The sequence below is a fragment of the Heterocephalus glaber genome, unplaced genomic scaffold (genome assembly GCF_053883595.1).
Source record: "Heterocephalus glaber isolate CG9 unplaced genomic scaffold, H.glaber_assembly_v1.0 deba00001606, whole genome shotgun sequence".
Taxonomy (NCBI): Eukaryota; Metazoa; Chordata; class Mammalia; order Rodentia; family Bathyergidae; genus Heterocephalus; species Heterocephalus glaber.
Window position 1 is genome coordinate 20701540 of NW_028258377.1, and position 18624 is coordinate 20720163.

The following is an 18624-nucleotide window of genomic DNA, read 5'->3' on the forward strand; positions in this document are numbered from 1 at the left end:
AGCAGAGCATACCTATGCTGAGCATTTCGGCAGGGCTCAACACCAAGTGCTTGCCCTGTTTGAAAACCTGTAAGCCTCACGACCCCAGGAGGTTGGGTGCTATTGTTCTCTCCAGTTTCTGTGTGAGTTTGTATGTGAGGAAATGCACAGAGAGACAAAGTAACTTACTCCAGGTCACCCAGCTAGTAAGAAGTGAGATTTGAAGCCAGGCACAGTCACAACTATCACTGTGTTCTGAGGTGGCTGCATTTCTGCTGGTAACCTATTCCTGGACCTTAACACAGCTGTAAAACCAAGCCTCCGAGGCAGGAGCCCTGGGAATACTTCAGCTCCCTCTTTGAGAAGTATTTTTTCACTCCCCCTCCTGCAGATGTGTATAAATATTGCACGAAATAGATGACATCTGAGTACAGATTTCAATCCATGTGTTCGATGGCTGTCACCTCAATTTAGATCCAAGCCCCAGGCCAGGAGCCTGGAGATTCCTAGATACCTTGTAAGTCACATGATACTTTTGCCCCTGTAGCCAGAGACAGGAACCAACACAGAGCAAGAACAGCTGCTGCATAGGCATTGCAAACCATGTGCCAAGCTCTGTGTTGGGTGATTTGCAGAGCTTTTCTTACTGAGCCAGACAAGCAAAGCCCACAGTGCTCTCAGGATAAGGATACAACAACAATACCCGCTACTATATATGGAACACCCACCATATGCCAGTCGCGGAGCCAGCTGCTTTATATGCCTGGTGTCACTGAGCCTAGAGAAATAAAATGCATTTTACCGTAAGTGTAAACTTGAAAGCTCATGACTTGTTTTGTGCATCAGAACTGGTGTGGGTGACAGTAGAGATGATCGTGGTGGGTCCTGCCCCAAGTAGGGAGATCTGGGAGCCTGATTCCCCAGACCAGATGCTGGCTGCATCTGTGCCTGTCTTTGGCAGGCAGCCCGCTGTAGGCCCTCTCTTTGAGTCCTGTCTGAAAGGTGCACCCCCAGGCCTCTTGGGGTGATGAGGGAGGGAGCCCTACACTGGGTTGTCAGGGCCCAGGGCCAGGCAGGGTGGTGGTGGTGGACCGAGCCACCACGAGTCACTCCTAATTAACAGCCTGTCCCTCTTGCAGCCACTTAGCCCAAAACCCGTTTGTGTGTGACTGCCACTTGAAGTGGCTGGCCGACTACCTTCAGGACAACCCCATCGAGACAAGCGGGGCCCGCTGCAGCAGCCCACGCAGGCTCACCAACAAGCGCATCAGCCAGATCAAGAGCAAGAAGTTCCGCTGCTCAGGTAATCAGGTTACGGGGGCTGGGCCCCACTTTCTGACTCAGAAAACAGCAGCCCGAGAGGCCAGTAATCCAATCTGGAGGACAGCGTGCGCCATAATGGCTCCTGGGGAGCATCTTTGCAAATTAAATTGGGGAAATTCAGTTAGCCCTGCAGAAAACCAATTACCTTATGGATTTAAAATAACACACACACCACACACTCTCTCTGTCTCTGTCTCTCTGTCTCTCTCTCTTTCTCTCTCTCTCTCTCTCTCTCTCTCTCTCTTCAAACTATGGGGAGGGGGAGGCAGAACCCAGGTAGCAGCTTATCCTGGGAGCTAGGCAGAAACTAGGAGGCTAGGCAGTCTCTGTCCATGTGCCCTTGAAAAGAGGCAAAGGTTTATTTTTCAGTTTCCAAAGCATGTTCCCTAAATGGCAGCTAGAGAAATAAATGTGGCCCAGGCCAAGCTATAGGCACTACAGTAATCTGAGTCCCCTCAGCGACAGACTTTGCTATAGCCCTGGGACTAGACAGCATCATGGTCTCCCCCAACCAGAGGGCTGCATTTGATGACAGAGAGGACAGCAGAGTCTAGAAAGCAGCAAAACCTTGTATTCCTGCGACCAGGCTGTCTCTAGAAACCTCCTTCCCCCCTGCATCCAGGAAAGACATGGGGATAAATGGCAGGGGAACTCTTAGCCCATCTCATAAGGAGAGGGAGCTCTTCTTGACTGATAGCTTGATGAACAGGCAGTTACAAATTACTATTATTGGTTTCACTTTCTACTGGAAAAAAATCACCAAGCTGCACTGTGCTCCCAATGGTAAGAGATTAATAGCCTGGGGTGCTAAGATGGGCCAGACGCTACCCTCACAATCTGCATCCCAGCAAGAACAGAGCTTCTTGCCCTGCCTGAGATCACATCTGTGAGTGAGTTTTCCCAGGGAGCGCACCAGCATGGGCACTGGTCTTCCGGCTGGGATCAGCAGGCAGACTTCTGCTTCTTGCTCAACATTCTTAAATCAGATTCTTTAGTCTGTGTTTCCAGGATGATGATCTTTAGCTATTTTATTTCATTTCTTTTTTTTTTTTTTTAGCAGAAGAAAATACCTCAAGATGGCTTAGTGAGCCCACAGGGACTTTGTGGCACTGTGAGGGACTCGTACCACTTTGCCTTCCCAGACTAGTGAGGTTTAATATTACAGTGGTCTCTCACCTATGAGGAGCACTGTGATGGTACTTAGTTTGCCTTGCCTTTCCAGTAATCCCAAGAGGTCAGCAGGAGAGGTCCCTGTGCTATAGCAGAAGGAGCTGAGGGCTCAGGGATAAAGGTCCACCTCAGGGTCACAATCATCAAGTGGTGGGGGCAGGACCAGAACCCAGATCTACTCGCTCCTCGACACCTTAACACTCACATACCTCACAGCATCTAGGAGAGAAGGAACATTTCAGAAGGACGCCCAGCTTCTTGGTTGGCTTCCTTTCTAGTCATGCCTACTTCCATCTCCTGAACTTTTTTCTTAGGTTCCTTGCTGGGCCCAGCAGCATCTCTGGGAAGAAAATCTTCTCTGAGCACAGGCTGTCACCTGGTCCTTTCCCAGGCCCTTTTCTCACAACCAACATCAGCCTTATTCCATCTCTTCATACCTTTGTGTGCCCAGGGCTGAGTTAGCTTAGCCAGTTAGTAATACTCAAGAAAGGGGACAGTAAGAGGCAGAGGATGACAGGACACCATCTGCCAACCCTTATCCTGAGGCTCCCAAATGTCCTGCCAATACTGTGACTCTCAGACTAACGTCAGTGCCCCGGGTGGCAGGGCAGCAGTGTAGTTAGCCTAGGGTCTGAGGACTGGCATTTCTAAGAAACACAATCTTGGCAGGAGCTTAGGAATGATTGTGGGCTTAGCTTAGGGGCAGCAAGGTAGGAGTGGTAGGTACAGAAATAACTAAATAGGAAAAAAATAGAAAGTAGAAAAAATAAAGCATAGTTTTAACTCTAGCTCTGCTACTACCACCCTCTCTACTGTATACCTATCTGCCTTTGCGTTTGTAGGATCCTGGCTTCTTTTTCTATGTGGGATAGGAATGGTTACAAATAAAAAAGAAACAAACATGGAGGAGGAGGGAAGAGTTCTTGAATTGACCTTGTCTAAAATATCATTTTTTAAAAAATGCTAAGCAGAAAGCTTATTCCTCCAAAAGCAGAGACGTTTAGAGCTGTAATGAGTCTGACATATGGCATCCTATATGCTTTTATGTTATGTAGCTGCAGGGAAGAGGTCAAGAGAGCTACTGCTGAGCTCCAGGGGCACTGGCTTTGAGAAACACCAGGACTCAGACCTGCCTCGGCCTTGTGGGGATACAGAAACTACAGACCTAAACCTCTGGCTTTCCAGGAAGCCCTCAAAGAAAGAAGGGGGGAAATGACATATACTAGAGTTGACAGATAATAACTCTGCATTTTATTTGCCCCTAAGAGCACCCCTTTGAATAGGCAGCTGATGCAATTAGGAGCCAATTTGAGGGCTGCTCCTGTGATATGTAGAGCCCCTCTTTAGGCAGGGTGTCTGGTTTCTCAGCTGTTTGCTGCCTCCCTCTTTCAGCTGCATCCGTACTCTCGGCAGGCAGTGAGATCAGTTTAAGGGTGCTGCCACCTGGGAGATCTGACCATAAGATTAAGTCCTGCTGCCCAGACCTCATCTGGCTCCCTGGGACCTCAGGCCCATCCCTAGGGAGCCCCTGGCAGTTGAAAGATGCTGTCTGTCTTCCATCACACATCCCTGCTTTGTGTGAGAAGAAACTCTCATGATGAAAATGCAGGGCTGAGGTGTGGCTCAGTGGTAAGATGCTTGCCTGCCATACACAAAGTCCTGGGTTTGCTTCCCAGCACTAAAAAAACAGAAGAGTTCAGAAGGAGGGGCTCTGTGTCCAAAAATATCAAACAGCAAGATATCTCAGAGACCTCAGAGACGAGTCAGTCCATTCTAGAGATGAAGAAACTGAGCCCCAACCAACAGAAAAGCCCTATGTAAGATATAGGTTATTATTTTCAGGGCAAGGTCTGAAACCTAGGACTTCTGACATACTGTGAAGATTCTTTTTTTTTGTTTTTTTTTGTTTTTTTTGGTACCGGGGATCGAACTTGGGTCTTTGCGCTTGCATAGCAGTTGGTGAAACCACTGAGCTAAATCCCCGGCCCACTGTGAAGATTCTTGATAGTTTATTTCCAGGTCTCTCTGTGTCCTTTTGAAGAAGGAAACCAAAGACAAGGCAAAGGCGATTTTAAGTCTTCAGGGGCATGAAATGGTTAGATTTACCCTGCTCGGGCACTGAGGTCCTGATCAAACTCCAAGTTGAATCTCAGAACTAGAGTGTTCCCAGACCCCTGCATGTCTACATGTTAAAGTTAGAGTCCAGATTACACTTTCTGGCAGCAGTCTGGGTGGGCTTACAAAGGTGGATCGTGGCTGGGCCATCACTGCAGACCACCTGTGTACTATCAAGATCCTGAGAATATCTTGTCAAAGAAGCCAGTCCCCCAAAATTATAGAGGAACAGTGACCCTGTCCTTCCTGCCAGAGGTCATGCAGCAAATGTCTAAGTCCCTTGGCCCTGGTTCTGTTGCCTTCAAATTTTACATATCTCTGACACGTGGAAGTCCCAAGTTAGCAGATGTGTGAAAATGTCCCCTGATCTGTCACAGATAGGGATATAAAGACTGGCTGTCCTCCTCTGGGTTCTTGATCTCTAGAACCATTGGTAGTTGGTCACCCTAACTATCCCCATGACTCCCAGCCAGGGAGATCAGAAAGGATTGTAGAAGTATATGTCTGCTCCTAATCAGTTGACATACCCCTTTTTCTCCCTTTTCTTAGTCTGAAAGAGGCCCTTATCAGGAGCCACTATTCATTGTCCACTCAGCCCCAAAACAAAGACCTCATTGGCTTCCCTGCCTTTCTCTACAACCAGGAAGCTATTTTTGTAAACATCACACACCTTTTCTATTAAACCTCACACGATTTGGAATGAATGTCCGTCAGCCAGAGGGTTTCTGGGGCTCCTGAAGGATGCTGAGGAGACTCCTGAGTTGTGGAAGGCAGGGGAGATCTCTCCTAAAGAAGAGCACTGTGACTTCGCTACACCACCAGGGACTGGGCATTATCTCCTTTTTAAGAGGATAGAGGAATGGCCTGTGAGAGAACCATTTTGCAGTTGGAACTGGCCCTGAAAAGCATGCAGATGTTGCATTGCTACGCTTAACCTCTTACTGGATCGAATGGTGGGGTAGAATGGCCTAGGATGTGACACAGACATCTGAATGTTCTTTCCTTCCCTTGGGAAGGATGCATTCTGCCCCGATGCTCCAGAGTGTGGAGGTCTGATGGTTCCCACCTGTTACTCTCCTTCATCTTTTGTCTCCCCTGGGGCGGGGCACAAGGGCGGTGGGGCTGTCTTTGGAAGCATTACAGTGGAACTCCACTCCGGGTACTAATCACGCTCAGTGGGGGCCTGCTCCGGCTTCTGCTTCTCCACGCTGCTTCCTCTGAGTGCTCCTGTCCTCTCTCTGACGCTGCTTCCTGACCTTGACTCTGACCAGTCGCCGCGGGGCTTTCCTTTGTGCTTGATCTAACCATGTGGTGGAACGATGGAAACGGAACATGGTTCTGTCAAGCACCGCGGAAAGCACCGTGCTCTCCTGCAGCATGGCCCGCCACAGCCGCCACCACCGCTGGACACTTCTCCTCTGCTCTGGAGCACCGCAGCCCACCACCTACCAGACCCACCTCTCCCCATCTCAACTTACAAAGGGTAGGCGGGAGGGAGTCTCGAAGGCTTCAGATGCAGGGTGAATGGGGATGGTAAAGCACATCGGGGCCAAGCTAAGATCTGTGTTTATACCTCCCTCCAAAAGATGCCTCTGCCCCCCATCTAGTCAGGGTGCCGACCAAGGAGGAACAGCTGGGTTCGAACCTTCCATTTGAAGCAAACAAGTATCCCCAAGGCATATTCCCCATTGTCTCAAGGGAGAATCCCAGCCCCAAGTCATTTCCCCAAGTGGTAACTAACCCAAAAAGGAATCCATGCTGCTTGTGACCCTTACCTCCAACTTATTGGTATCCACTTCATTGGAAATGCATGTGAGCATGAAATGGGTGAGATTGGCATGAGCCTGAGACTTTGACCTTAACCTAAGTCTCCTTCTGACCCTGGCCAGCACTCCTCATGAATCCTTGGATCCTGATCACCATGAGACCTAAAGTTAAATCTGTTTCCTTGACCTTCAGGCACAGTTGATCCAGAGGTGCTGGGCTCTTCACTGGGTGCTCAGTGTGAGGTGGGGGCTGTGCAGACCCTACTTTCTCTGACCTTAAGAAGAGAGATCTTAGTGCCTACTATCTTGCTTGTTTCTTGATACATCCTGGGCCCAGAATAACCAGAAGATTGTGTTTGGGGTTCCTGCTCTAGAGTCTGTGTCCTATCCCATGAGTGAGTCTTAACCCCAAAAGCTGACTTAAAACTAGGAGCTGGACTTTGAGTTCCCATCAAGGTGTGTGACTGTCATTATCTTCTCTCTCTCAGGTTACTCCTCAGAGTCAGGGGCCTAGGCATGGATGGGTAATGCGTTGTCTTGTTTACCTTTGAATTTTTTTAATATACATTGAGTATTTACTATAGGTTAGACACTGAAACATTTTATGTCATTGCCTCATTTAATTTTTACAATGCTCTAAGTTCCACTTTAAAGATAATGATATTGAGGCTCAGAGAAGTTAACTAGCTTGCCCAGGGTCATCTCACTCCAGACTGGCTGTGGTTTACCTCTATACTACTCACCCTTCCCACTATGGACGTTCCCATTGCCTTGAACCAGAAACTTTGATGAACTTTGACTTGAGTTGAGGAGGAGTTAAAAAATTTTAGTAGCCCCTTCCAAACTTATATCTGTTTTTACAAATAACTTGAGAAAGAAAGAAAGCACTGTTCAACTGACTCTTCCTCTCTGCTGAGAACGTACCAAGATCTCACTGGGTACAGAGCAAATCCTCAAGCCTGGAGAAACTCCTTTTCCCTTCTCACTGAGGGGGACATGCTACGTTCCTTGGCAGTGGCCCTGCCATGCCAAGGGCCAGGTCTGCCTTTGGGAGTGGTTCCATAATGGAGCCCTTCCACCAGCCTTTCTGCCCTGCAGCAGCAGGCTGTGACTAGCCAGTGCTGTGGGCATTTCCCTCTGCTTTCAGGCAGATGGCTGCCCTCATACTAGACTCCAATGGGGATAACTTACTAGAGCAGCTCCTGGCCCAGCTGTTGACCAAACTCCTGCTAAAACAGTTAGTGTCTTCTAGCTGCTGTTCTCTGGTCCCTGGCCTTGCTGGTGAGTGGATGTCCGTGTGCCTGGCAACGTTCTCTTGATTCCATTTACCACGTATGACATTTGCTGGTCCACACCACTTTCTTTTCAAGCTGATGAGCTTGGACAGGCCTTCATAATCCACCAGATTCCTTCTTCTGCTCTTTTCCTTCTTCCTCTCATCCCACCCATTGTTAGGAATATTGAAGGTAGAAGAGGAAAGCTCTAGATATGTGAGTTGGCAGCTTCCTAGCAATCAGAAAATGAAAAATATGCGACTTCAAACCAATGAACTAGTTGCTGGATGGATGACACAAAATGCAGACTGCTGAAAATGCAGACACCCTGGTCTGGTGCTGGCCTTTGATCCCAACTCAGCCAAGTCCATCCAAAAATGAGAATTTGGGCCCTCTTCCTGCCCCAGCCTTTCACATGTTGCATGTATTCCTCGCAGAAAGTGACCATAGAGAGGAATTTATAATAAAACTGAGTTGCTGTGGATTTCTACCTTTCCTTACCCTCTCCATCTATTAAAGCTTGTCTATGATCACGTACTAAGTGTCGTTGTTCTCAGCTGCCTGCAAAAGGGGAGGAGGGCTACAGTGCAGGAACAGGCACAGTGCCAGATGACATCAGCTCTTTCAAGGCCCATTTCAGCTGGGCTTCAGTTTTATGGCCCTTCTTCAAATCCTCTGAGATCTCCCCGTCTGAACTCACCCCAAAGAAGAGAAGCAGCGGCCTATTTCAGTTGGTTCTCTCCTGCTAAGTATTTCTGGCAGTGACAAATATGCATTGAGATTGAAATTGACTTTTAAAGCTCTGGAAAAGTTAAAAATACTTTTGGGTAGTTATGAGCATTAGGCATAACAAATGGCTCCGAGAAACCCTGGGTAGTTTCGGTAATGAAATATGAAGTGATGGAGGTGGCATTTCAGGCTGGCTCAGATTGGGGAACGAACTCCTTTGGTTATGTACATACGCCGATATTAACATTTCTGGCTCACACTCGTATAAAATATCACTCTGCGACCCCCTCATTATTGCAAACCAGGGCAATAACAAAAACAGCAGGGGGGAAAATACTGCAAAGAACACATTAGTCCATCGAATCTAATTGCAAAATCATTTCATTAAAATGGGTCAGTGGCTCCATTGCAGAGGTCCGCCAGTTATAATCTAACTGTACTACTGAGAGCGATTCTCACTAACTACAGACTGCTCTCACCTTGATTAAAACGAAAATACATTTAATAGGCGTCTGTCCCCAGCCAGCGCACATCTTCAGGCTCATCATGTTGAAGAGCAAACTGTGCTCCCTTCTGTCTTTCTGCCTTTGATCAGCAGTAGCATTCTTCTGCTTTGCAAGGATCCCATTATAGATACATTCTGAAGGAAAAATGTACACACATGTACAGAATGCACCCTTCTCACCACACCCTGTGGATGCCCTAGTAGGGAACAAGAGTGAGTCATCTGGCAAGGTTTTACCAAACGCAGTTTGCCCAGGACCCAGCACGCTAAAGTGTCTACGGAAAACGGTCCAGGTCACAGTTATTCAGCAGGATTGACACTGGCTAGCCAAGGGCAAGAGATTTGCATAATACACCAGACCAGGAAGCTACCCAAATAGCTGTGAGGATAACTGAGGATAATGGGCAAGGACTGTGATGTGCAAGCCTGGGGGTGAAGGGAATGGGGAGGGAGCAGAGAGGGAGAGGAGGATGCATCCAGGCTGCTGACTGTGTTGAGTAGATACTATCAAGTGCCCGCCCCATCAGCAGTTAGTGCAGGGAGGTGATGTGAGCGGAGAGGCGACAAAATGGAAGGAGACATCTGCTTTCTCCCTCACCATAGCCCACTGGAGGAGGACTCCCGTTCCACCCACTTCCGCCATGTTTGGCTTTATGGTCATTCCCAGAGGCACTGGGATAGTTTTGTTTTTTTAAATCAAAGAGCACATTTGCAGTAAAGCATAGTGTTAGTCCTGGGTTTGTCCCACTGCCACCCTCTGAGCACCCACTAGGCCTCACTTTCCTCATCTACAAAATGGAGTTAGAACCTTGGGGTGTTGCAGGGATGAAATGGAATCACTCATTTGAAGTTCAGATAGCACCTGGTTCCTGGTACCTGCTCAGCAAATGTCAACTTTTACCATGGGCACCACTGAGGCTTTAGTGACCTCTGACACACCACATGCTCTGCCAAGGTCTAGACAAGATCAGCAGCAGAATCCTGAGCATCCATGCTACACTCGCCTCCTTCCAGGAGACTCCAGTTCCTTGGTCTTTGATCTTTACACCCTGTGATATAGGAGCAGTTATTTGAATCCATTTTTCTTGGCGGGGAGACTTGAGCTAGTAAATAGCAAAGCCTGGCCAAACTCATGCTGTCCCCCGCTCAAATCTGCATACTGGCTCCTCAGGCCTCACATTGCTCCAAATGCAGATAAGATCACCAAGGCACTGCCGCCACTCGCCCAGCAAACCAGTGATGTTCACACTCTGCGAAACACTCCACAAGTACACACAGGACACTCACTGCCAGTGGCACCTGCTCGTGCAGTGGACAGATGTGGATTCAGCACTGGTCTGGGGCCCAGCAGTGTGCTAATAAAATGAGAAGGATGAGGGAATGAAGACGGCCCAGCCCCATTCATGAACTCATGTCTGATAGGGAGGACCAGAGTGACCCCGTTACCACCAGCATAATTCATGGGCTCACAGAAAGCTGCTTGCCTGAGACATCAGATTGCCCATCTCCTTACCAGTCCTCTGTGACCTTGAGAGAAACACAATTTGGAAAAGATAAATCTCAGCTCCAACATTTAGCTCATGGGAACTGGCCTTCTACTATAGTTAAATAAAACTTACTCTCTGAGACTAAGGTCAAAGCTGAGCCTCAAATGCATCCTGCTTATCTTGACAGTGTTTCCAATTTGAATTCCTTACCACTATTTTTTAAATACCTGGACTCTCTTAGGGAAAACAAAGGAAAAAAGGAATATCAGGCACCTCTGAGGGAAATTCCCAAGCATTAAGATTGTGGGCTCCAATTCTCGAGATAACCTCATTGTCGTGTTGCTGATGTCAAAGGCAGACATCAGTGGTCATTTATGGCTATAGGCTTGGTTTCCTTCACTCTTCATTATCTGCAAGGCCTAGAAGACAGCTGAGTTTGTGACCTTTGCCTATATCTTATTCCCACTCCTGGAATATACCCCCTTTAAATCTGTATCAAAACCACCTCCATTTGGATTATCCTGAACATTTAGAAGGCCCTTGGATGAGAGGAATTGTGGAGCAGGTAGCCTCCCCAGAAGTGTCAGCTGGTTCTACGCGTATCTTAGATCATTTCTCTGGGCAGAACATTCATAATTTTTATCAGCTTCTCAATAAGATCCGTGACCCACAAAAGCAGTAAGAGCCCTGGATCTTAAGCCTGGTTTTCCTGAGGACAGAAACTGATGAATGATAAAGACAACAAGGAAAGCAGAGGAGGCTGGGGAGGGGCCAGGAAAAGCACCAACAAGGTGGCCAGATAATGAAGGTGACACCACTGTGTCTGTCATTTGACTCCTCCACGTACACAATCCCAACTCCTCATCTCTGCATCCCCACTACCCACAACCTCAGGCCTCGGGCCAGGGGACCCGAGTGACACCGATACCCTCTTTGGCCCCGCCCAGGCTCCGAGGATTACCGAAGCAGGTTCAGCAGCGAGTGCTTCATGGATCTCATGTGCCCTGAGAAGTGCCGCTGTGAGGGCACCATTGTGGACTGCTCTAACCAGAAGCTAGCCCGCGTCCCGAGCCACCTCCCTGAATATGTCACGGACCTGTAAGTCCTACCTTTGCATGAACTCCCTACCCCTCCCTACTCATACCCAGGGACCTCGAGCCAGCTCGGGTAGGGTCTCCTGGAGGTGGCCCCTTCTCGTCCAGTCATATGCGCACTCCTTGGCCTTCCTCTATGTACTAAGCCAGTGGTGACGGACCTATGACATACACACCACAGCTGGCTGTTTGTTATCGCTGAAAGCACTAAAAGGTTTGCCGTCACTGTACTAGTAGGCTAAAGACAGACACCCAGGCATTTATGGACAACTTGCTTGCAAAGAAAGTTTGCTCATTATAAAATATTCTTGGAATGCCAGCGACTGTGATAGGTCTACAGTTTCTACAGTGAATAAAGCAGATAGCCCCTACTGGCCCTACGGAACTTATACAGTAATACCTTGGTTCATGAACTCCTGTTTGCAAACAATTCAATTCGAAAATAAAAGTTTTTGGCCCAAAAAAAGCATTTGGCAAAATTCTGCTTCTATTCACAAAGTCCGCATCGGGTGACAAACACAACCACAGCCATCTTCCCCCAAAACTGTAAAAGAAATTAAGTTCATAAACCAAGGTACCACTGTAGTTCTTTCTAGTTCACCAGAAGTAGAGGATTCAATAAAAACTTGTAAGACACCAAGAAAACAACTGGTGTAGAATGATTAAATATATCTGAGCCTCCTACTAGCTATGCTAATAAAGGGTATGTTATTTTCTTCAAAAGTGGAAAAGCTAAAAATATATAGCATAAAGACAATAAGGGCCCACTAGTAGGGGACAGTGGGGCCAGGGTCTGATGCCTCTCTCCTCCAGTCTTCCTAAATCTTGCCACATAGCATCTAAGACCTAAAGCTCAGTTTGTTGGCTGAAAAGTGGGATGTAAGTGCCAAGCTTTTAGGGTGAAAGATTAAGAAAGAGACAAGAGCACACACTTGGAGTAGATGAAGCCCTAAGTAAATGGCAGGAGCGTTATTATTCTTAGTATTCGTGTTGTAGGATACAGCAGCCTGCTTCCCTTGAGAACACAGAGATGTTGAGCTTGGGCTCCTGAGAAGCCTCCGGTACAGGGAAGTGCTTAGGAAGCAGCCAAGTGGCTTGGAGTCTTGGGAAACCCTGGAGGAAGCTTGCTATGGGTTTTAAGTTGCCATTGGTACCCACATAAAATGAAGGCAGATACTTGGTTATTGATTGGAAACCAAAAGAAAAAGAAAAAAAAAGTAGAGGTCCATACAGAGTATGGGCAAGAAGTCCCTTCACCCCCACCCCCACCCCCAGGGAAAGGGAACTTCCTGAGGGAGGAAAGGAGGCAAGTTGATGGTCTCTTTTCTGCCCTTCTTCTTGCTGAGCCTCTCATGTTAGTGAGGCAGATACTGAAGTTTTCCGTAGCTCTGTTGTCCTTTGTGGAACCTGAGGTTCAAGTGACAACTCAGCTGAAGCCATGTGGGGAGGTCAGGCAGGGGACAGCAAAGGATGTGCCTCATCCACAGCTAATCCACCACCTCTTCTTGCTTCCTGTCCAGGCGACTGAACGACAATGACATCTCTGTTCTGGAGGCCACCAGCATCTTCAAGAAGTTGCCCAACCTGCGGAAAATGTAAGTCAGCTTCAGGAATATGGCAGCCGCCTCCCTGGCCAGAGTCTGTGTTTGGACTAGAGTAGAATGCCAGGGCTCCGGTGTCCCCTCACCCTCTGCTTCAATACTTCTCAGCTTCCTCCTGACCCCTTCTGTACATGTACTGGGAAGCAAGACGTGTAGACACAGACCAACGTTAGACCTCACTGCTTGTAAATTGTCAAACATTGTGCAGAGCATGCATTCCACTCCACCTTTACCCCATCTTCTGGGCTCACCCTGCCCCACCCCACACCCATGGTACAGGCCAGAGGTGGTGGGAGGGAGCCAGGTAAGAACCAGCAGTTGGAGCACAGGCATCTTGGGAGCCTGTTGCTCGGTGATTTTGATGGGGTGACAGTTTAAAGGTCTGCTTTTACATGGAACTGAAAAGCTTCTGTGCTGATGAAGCAAGTCACGGTGACAATGCTGACTGCTCTCACCATGGGTTTCAGTCTTGGCATCCTGGGTCTGACAAGAGCCTGGACTTAGGTGAAGGACCCACATGCTATTATGGTCTCTCCCCTGTAGAACCACCTGTTGTCAAAGCCTTGCGCTGCCTAGGAATTGAAGCCAAGTCATGAAGATGACAAATTTAACACTGCTGCACTATTAGAGTACTCGTCTTGGGTCAGGGGCCACGTTCCCTGCCTCAATGCCTCCGTTCAGAGTACCACTTATCCATCCTCTGCTGGCTTTGTCTTCCCCTTTGTGCATGCAGATGAGGAACCTGGACTCAGAGAGGTTCTAGGATCACACAGCAAATGGATGTCACAACTGGCACTGGGACTTGGCTCCATCTGCCACCACATTAGTGTGAGGTGGGACTTACTTCCTGCCTCTTCCCAGGCACCCCAGCAGAGGTACCAGCACAGAGAGGGGGCGCTTTACCATCCGATTCCCAGGATACTCTTCTCTCTGACCTCCATTCCTTATGATCCACATGTCCTGGCTCAGAGTTTGGGTCTGCTACTGCAACAAGGGAAATATAGTTAATTCTCATTATTCACAGACTCCATATTTGCAAATTCACCTACTCACTAAAATTTATGTAGCTCTGCAATCAAGACCCTTTGTGCTTTCACAGTCATTCTTAGATGTGCACAGGGCACCAAAACAGTGACATCACTCCACACGCATCCTTACCTGGGGTATGCTTGCTCTCATGTGAGGCTGGACAAGGCGACGCTCTGCATTCTTGTTTTCATGTTCATGTTGTAAACAAGTGTCCCCTTTGCGGTTTCTTCATTGGCCCGTACTTTGCATTTTTGTGCCTCTCAGTGGAAATTCTACCCATTAAAACAGCCCCACGCACAGGGCTGACATGCTGCCCAGAGGTCTGAAGCCTAAGGAGGCTGAGCTTGGCTGAATGGAGGAAATGCATGTGTCGGGGCCCTTGACTCACTAGGGGTGAGTTACAGTGATGCTGGCTGAGTGCAGTATTAATGAATCAATAATACATTAAATACGGTCTGTAAACAGAAACATTCACAAATCAAGCTTGCATACTGATCGGTTGATTAAAATGCCATGAGCAGAGGCTCACAGGAACCCAGCCCTGTGTTTCTCCTAGGAGCCATGTTTTGTATTCACTAACTAACTCAGTGTACCTGGTATCAAATTAGAGCATAACTAGCATGAATAATGAGAATTGGCTATAACTCCTATTTCTTCTCATTCTCCACATTCCCATCCATCAGTGCCCTGTAGACAATGAGGACAGCCACCGCCTAGGTCCTATGCCATGTTTAGATCTTATCAGGGCTGCTCACTCCTCCCTGCCTGCCTGCAGCCACAACCTGCACTGCAGCCTCGGTGACTGGGCTAGATTTAAGGACAGGGCTGAGCACTCTGAGGGGATAACTCAGGGGCACATATGGCTGCTGGCAGGCATTGTGCCTGTCACTGCGGTCCAGAACCCTACTAGCTTCAGAGGCCTGGCGTAATTATTAGCCCTCACCTGCCAGGAGATGTCCTTTCAATTCAAAATAGAGAAAAATACACTTTATTCTTAACCTCAAGATAAAAACTTCCCTGTGTATGGGTATGAAGCAGATACTAAATGAGCCAAGCTGGCCAAGTGCCTTTTTGCCAAGTGAGCATCATCCAGTAGTCTTTGCTTCTACGAGGAAATGTGCACTCTCCCATTTTAGGTGAAACGTGTGCTTTGTGTCTGTCACTCATCTTCCCACTTTTGTAAGGGACAGGAGCACAGAGAGCTATTCCTGTCCCCAAGGAAGGCAGCAGCACCAACACATGATGAGTGGCAGCCAACTCCCTGCCTGAGCAGCCATGCGACCAAAGGGAGTAGGGAGGACTGTGGCAAAAGGTAGGCCTGCATCACATCCAAAGAGACAGCTGTTACTCAGCGTGTCCCCATATTTGCTGTGTGAGAATCGAAGTCACAGCTGCCAAATATTTCTACTTCTTCAAAGCAAGTGGAACTTCAGGTGTGAGGAAAACCTGCATCTATCCTGAGTTCAGTTCTGACCCTCCCCAGCTTTGTGAACTTATGAATGTCCTTAGCCTTTGTGGGCCTTGGTTTCTTCATTTGCATAATAGAAATATAATTAGGTTCCTTATAAGGGATGATGAGGATCAAAAATAAATATGGAGGTTGGGGATGGAGCTCAGTGGTAGAACATGTGTCTAATGTGTGCAAGGCTCTGGATTTAGCACTGTAAAAAAAACCAAAGGAAAAGCAAGTATAAAGAAATAAGGATGAAAGGAATGGCCTCTGGCCATGGTACTGGCAAGAGAGAGTGCAGGAAGAGCAGAGAGGGCATCTGGCTTGAGTGACCCAGAGTAGCTGGTTATACATCCAGAACAGGGCTTGCATACCAGACACTTTCGGGAACCTGAGGAGTAGGACACTTGCAGAGTGGTCAGGTGCAGGGGTATAATCATGATAATGTTATTAGTAATAATACCTAGCCACTGATACTTTTTAGAGTCTTTACTCTGTGCCAGACAGAACTGATGTTAATTCATTTAACCCCCTCACCAAGTGAAACAAGCTTGGAGACTTCTTCAATTTACAAAGGAGGAACCTGAAACACAGACTGTTAAGGAATCTGTCCAAGGTTAGAACTCAAGTGGCTGAGTCAGGAGCCACAGGGTGATGATAGTTCAGATTGTCTGGGGAAAGTATGGCCTATCTAAAGGCAGGAAGTGTGTGTGTTTGTGTGAGTGTGTGTGAGTGTGTGTATCTGTGTGTGCATAAATCCATGTGTATACATCAATACCAACAACCAGATGACCCAATGGGGTAAATCCAATCCTGATTTTAAATATTTAACTGATTTTAAATTTTTAAATGACTTGAAGGTATTCCTTTTCCTTTGTTTTATTTTTTGAGACAACTCTGACCATATAGTCCAGGCTGGCCTTGAACTTGCTCTTTAGCCAAGGCTGTCTTTGAACATGGTGCCAGGTGGTTGGGCTGTGCTGCACTTTCTGCACCACTGGGCCCTTCCCTATCACTTGGAATAGTGAAGCTGAGCCCCTCTTCTTTGGGAGCTCCATGAGTATCACATTGCTGAGGGGTGCACTGGTTTATTGCAAAGGGCCATCGCTACTATGGCAACTCAGTACAGCATTTCAAATGATATCATGGCTGGGGTGCAGCTCAGTCGTAGCCCTAGGTTGGATCCCCAGACCACAAGAAAGAAAAGAAAAGAAAAGAAACTAATGTCACATTCAGAGTCACAAAGACTTCATTCAAGTAAACTTCCATGTCGTGTCTGACACTGAATCTCAATCAGAGGCTAAGAACTGGTGGTTCTTCAGCCAAAATCAGGTGTATGTTTTTGGATTTGTTGTCAGTTGTATTTTTAATAAGAATCAGTTGCCCACTTTTACAAACCTGGAGTTCTCACAGAAACTAAAAAGCTTGGATTGCTGGACTCTTTGGGAATGTCAGATGTTCGGGCAGAACTGGTTCCACCTTCCCAAATGGGTCCAGTTGATTTAAGCCAAGGAGTAGCTGCTCACTTACATCAGACATGTGTTTCTGGGTCACCTTTGTCCTTCACTGGGCCTGCTTCCATCACCGTTAAGTCACCTACAGGATATGGTGGACATATGAACTTGAAGCCCTTACTTGAAGTAGAATTTCTACCTCAAAGAGAGGGACAGGACTGTAAGGTGATGGACAGGACCTCCTCATCCTGACTGTCCCAGAGCATGTGCTCAATCATGACCCAGTGTCCTCAGTTTCCAGAAAGTTCTGTTCAGCTTTCTCCATTACATTTCCCTCTGAGACTGGGCTCTAAAAGGATTTCCACTCATTCCTTGTTGCCAAAGTCGATGGGCCACCCCCCAACTCTGAGGTGAGATAATCCAAAGAGAAGCCAGGATTCACCTTATTGGCAGCCAGCCGAATCTGCTACCCTGCCTCTTGGGGACAATGACAGTGGGGTCTGACAGGACCAGTAGCTGGCAGAGGCACTGGAGCTGAGTTAAGAGTAGCTGAGGCCAGGTCCTCTCGGGTGTAAGACCCCATCCTCATCAGAATCAAAGCCATGAGGAGGAAGTTTTCTTTCAGGTAGGTCTCTGGAGAATGAGATGAAGGAAGCCCCCTGATGACCCTAGTTTTGTATTTTGGAGTGTTCTGGAATCTGGAGCTTCTTCAGGAAGACACCCCCACTCCAGAGATATCTCAGGGCTCTACAACCCCCAGTGTACTCACAATTTTTCCAGAAAACAGTACCCTCTGTCCTCCTGCCCTACCACAGCCTGCAGTGGCCAGCAGTGCTCTGATAGATGGAGAAAGTGAAAAGCAGCCTGCTTTTCTGGAAAACTCTATCTCCCTCTTTTGACTCCCCTTCTGTTGTTCATTCTCTCAGCCTGAGGAAGTGCAATTGACAAACCTTACAGTAATGTGATGTTAATTTTGCTCCTTTAAAGAAACAGATGTCAGGAAATGGGAATCCTCCCACTTCTTAGCTGCTTTAACTCATCCTCATTGCCTGGCCCTTCCACTTTAATCCCCTGAGCAGCCCAACCCCTGGAACCCAACCCTCCCTCTCCTTCAGTGTTCTGGTGAGTTATGGCTGGGAGGGGAGCCTTTATTTCTCCTCCCAAGTCTAATTTGGGAGTAATTTGGAGTCTCCTTAACACATTACCTTCATTCCTTAGGTTGTCCCAGACCAGGGCTACTGGAATTGATAAGAAACCAGCTGAGTTTCAGGACGACTCAGGGAGTGGAAACTATTCAGGAGCCTCTGGCTCTCGGGCCTTGGAGGGGCTCTGGGACAGGCTTTCCGGAGTGTTGGCTCCCATTTTCTTAGCAGGACAGGAGAGGGAGAGGAGAGCAGAGCCATGGCGAGGAACAAATGATTTCACATAGGAGCTACAGCACTGTCTGTCTCCTCTACACCCACCCACATGTGCCCACAGGTGTTGGCCTTGCTGCTCCCTGCAGCCCAGTCTGTCCTGGGGGAGAGGAGGAGTCTGATGTTTCACAGAGCTGGCTGTGGGCTGGCCAAGCCTTCAGATGCAGATCTTCCAGCTTACAGGATACTGATCCCACAGGGCTCTGCAAACACTGTCAAGTTCTGTTGCATCC

The 18624-nt window shown here is 47.9% G+C and overlaps 1 protein-coding gene across 5 annotated transcripts in view; it reads left to right on the plus strand.

Moving 5' to 3' along the window:
* Positions 1 to 18624, plus strand: part of Slit3 (slit guidance ligand 3) — a 606864-nt gene that overhangs the window by 501143 nt on the left and 87097 nt on the right. For all 5 annotated transcript variants that reach the window (XM_004836404.3, XM_087194497.1, XM_021239832.2 and 2 more), the window contains 3 exons: positions 1119 to 1282; positions 11296 to 11446; positions 12963 to 13037. In XM_004836404.3, the coding sequence (XP_004836461.2) occupies positions 1119 to 1282; positions 11296 to 11446; positions 12963 to 13037 (390 nt within the window). The remainder of the gene's footprint in view (positions 1 to 1118; positions 1283 to 11295; positions 11447 to 12962; positions 13038 to 18624) is intronic.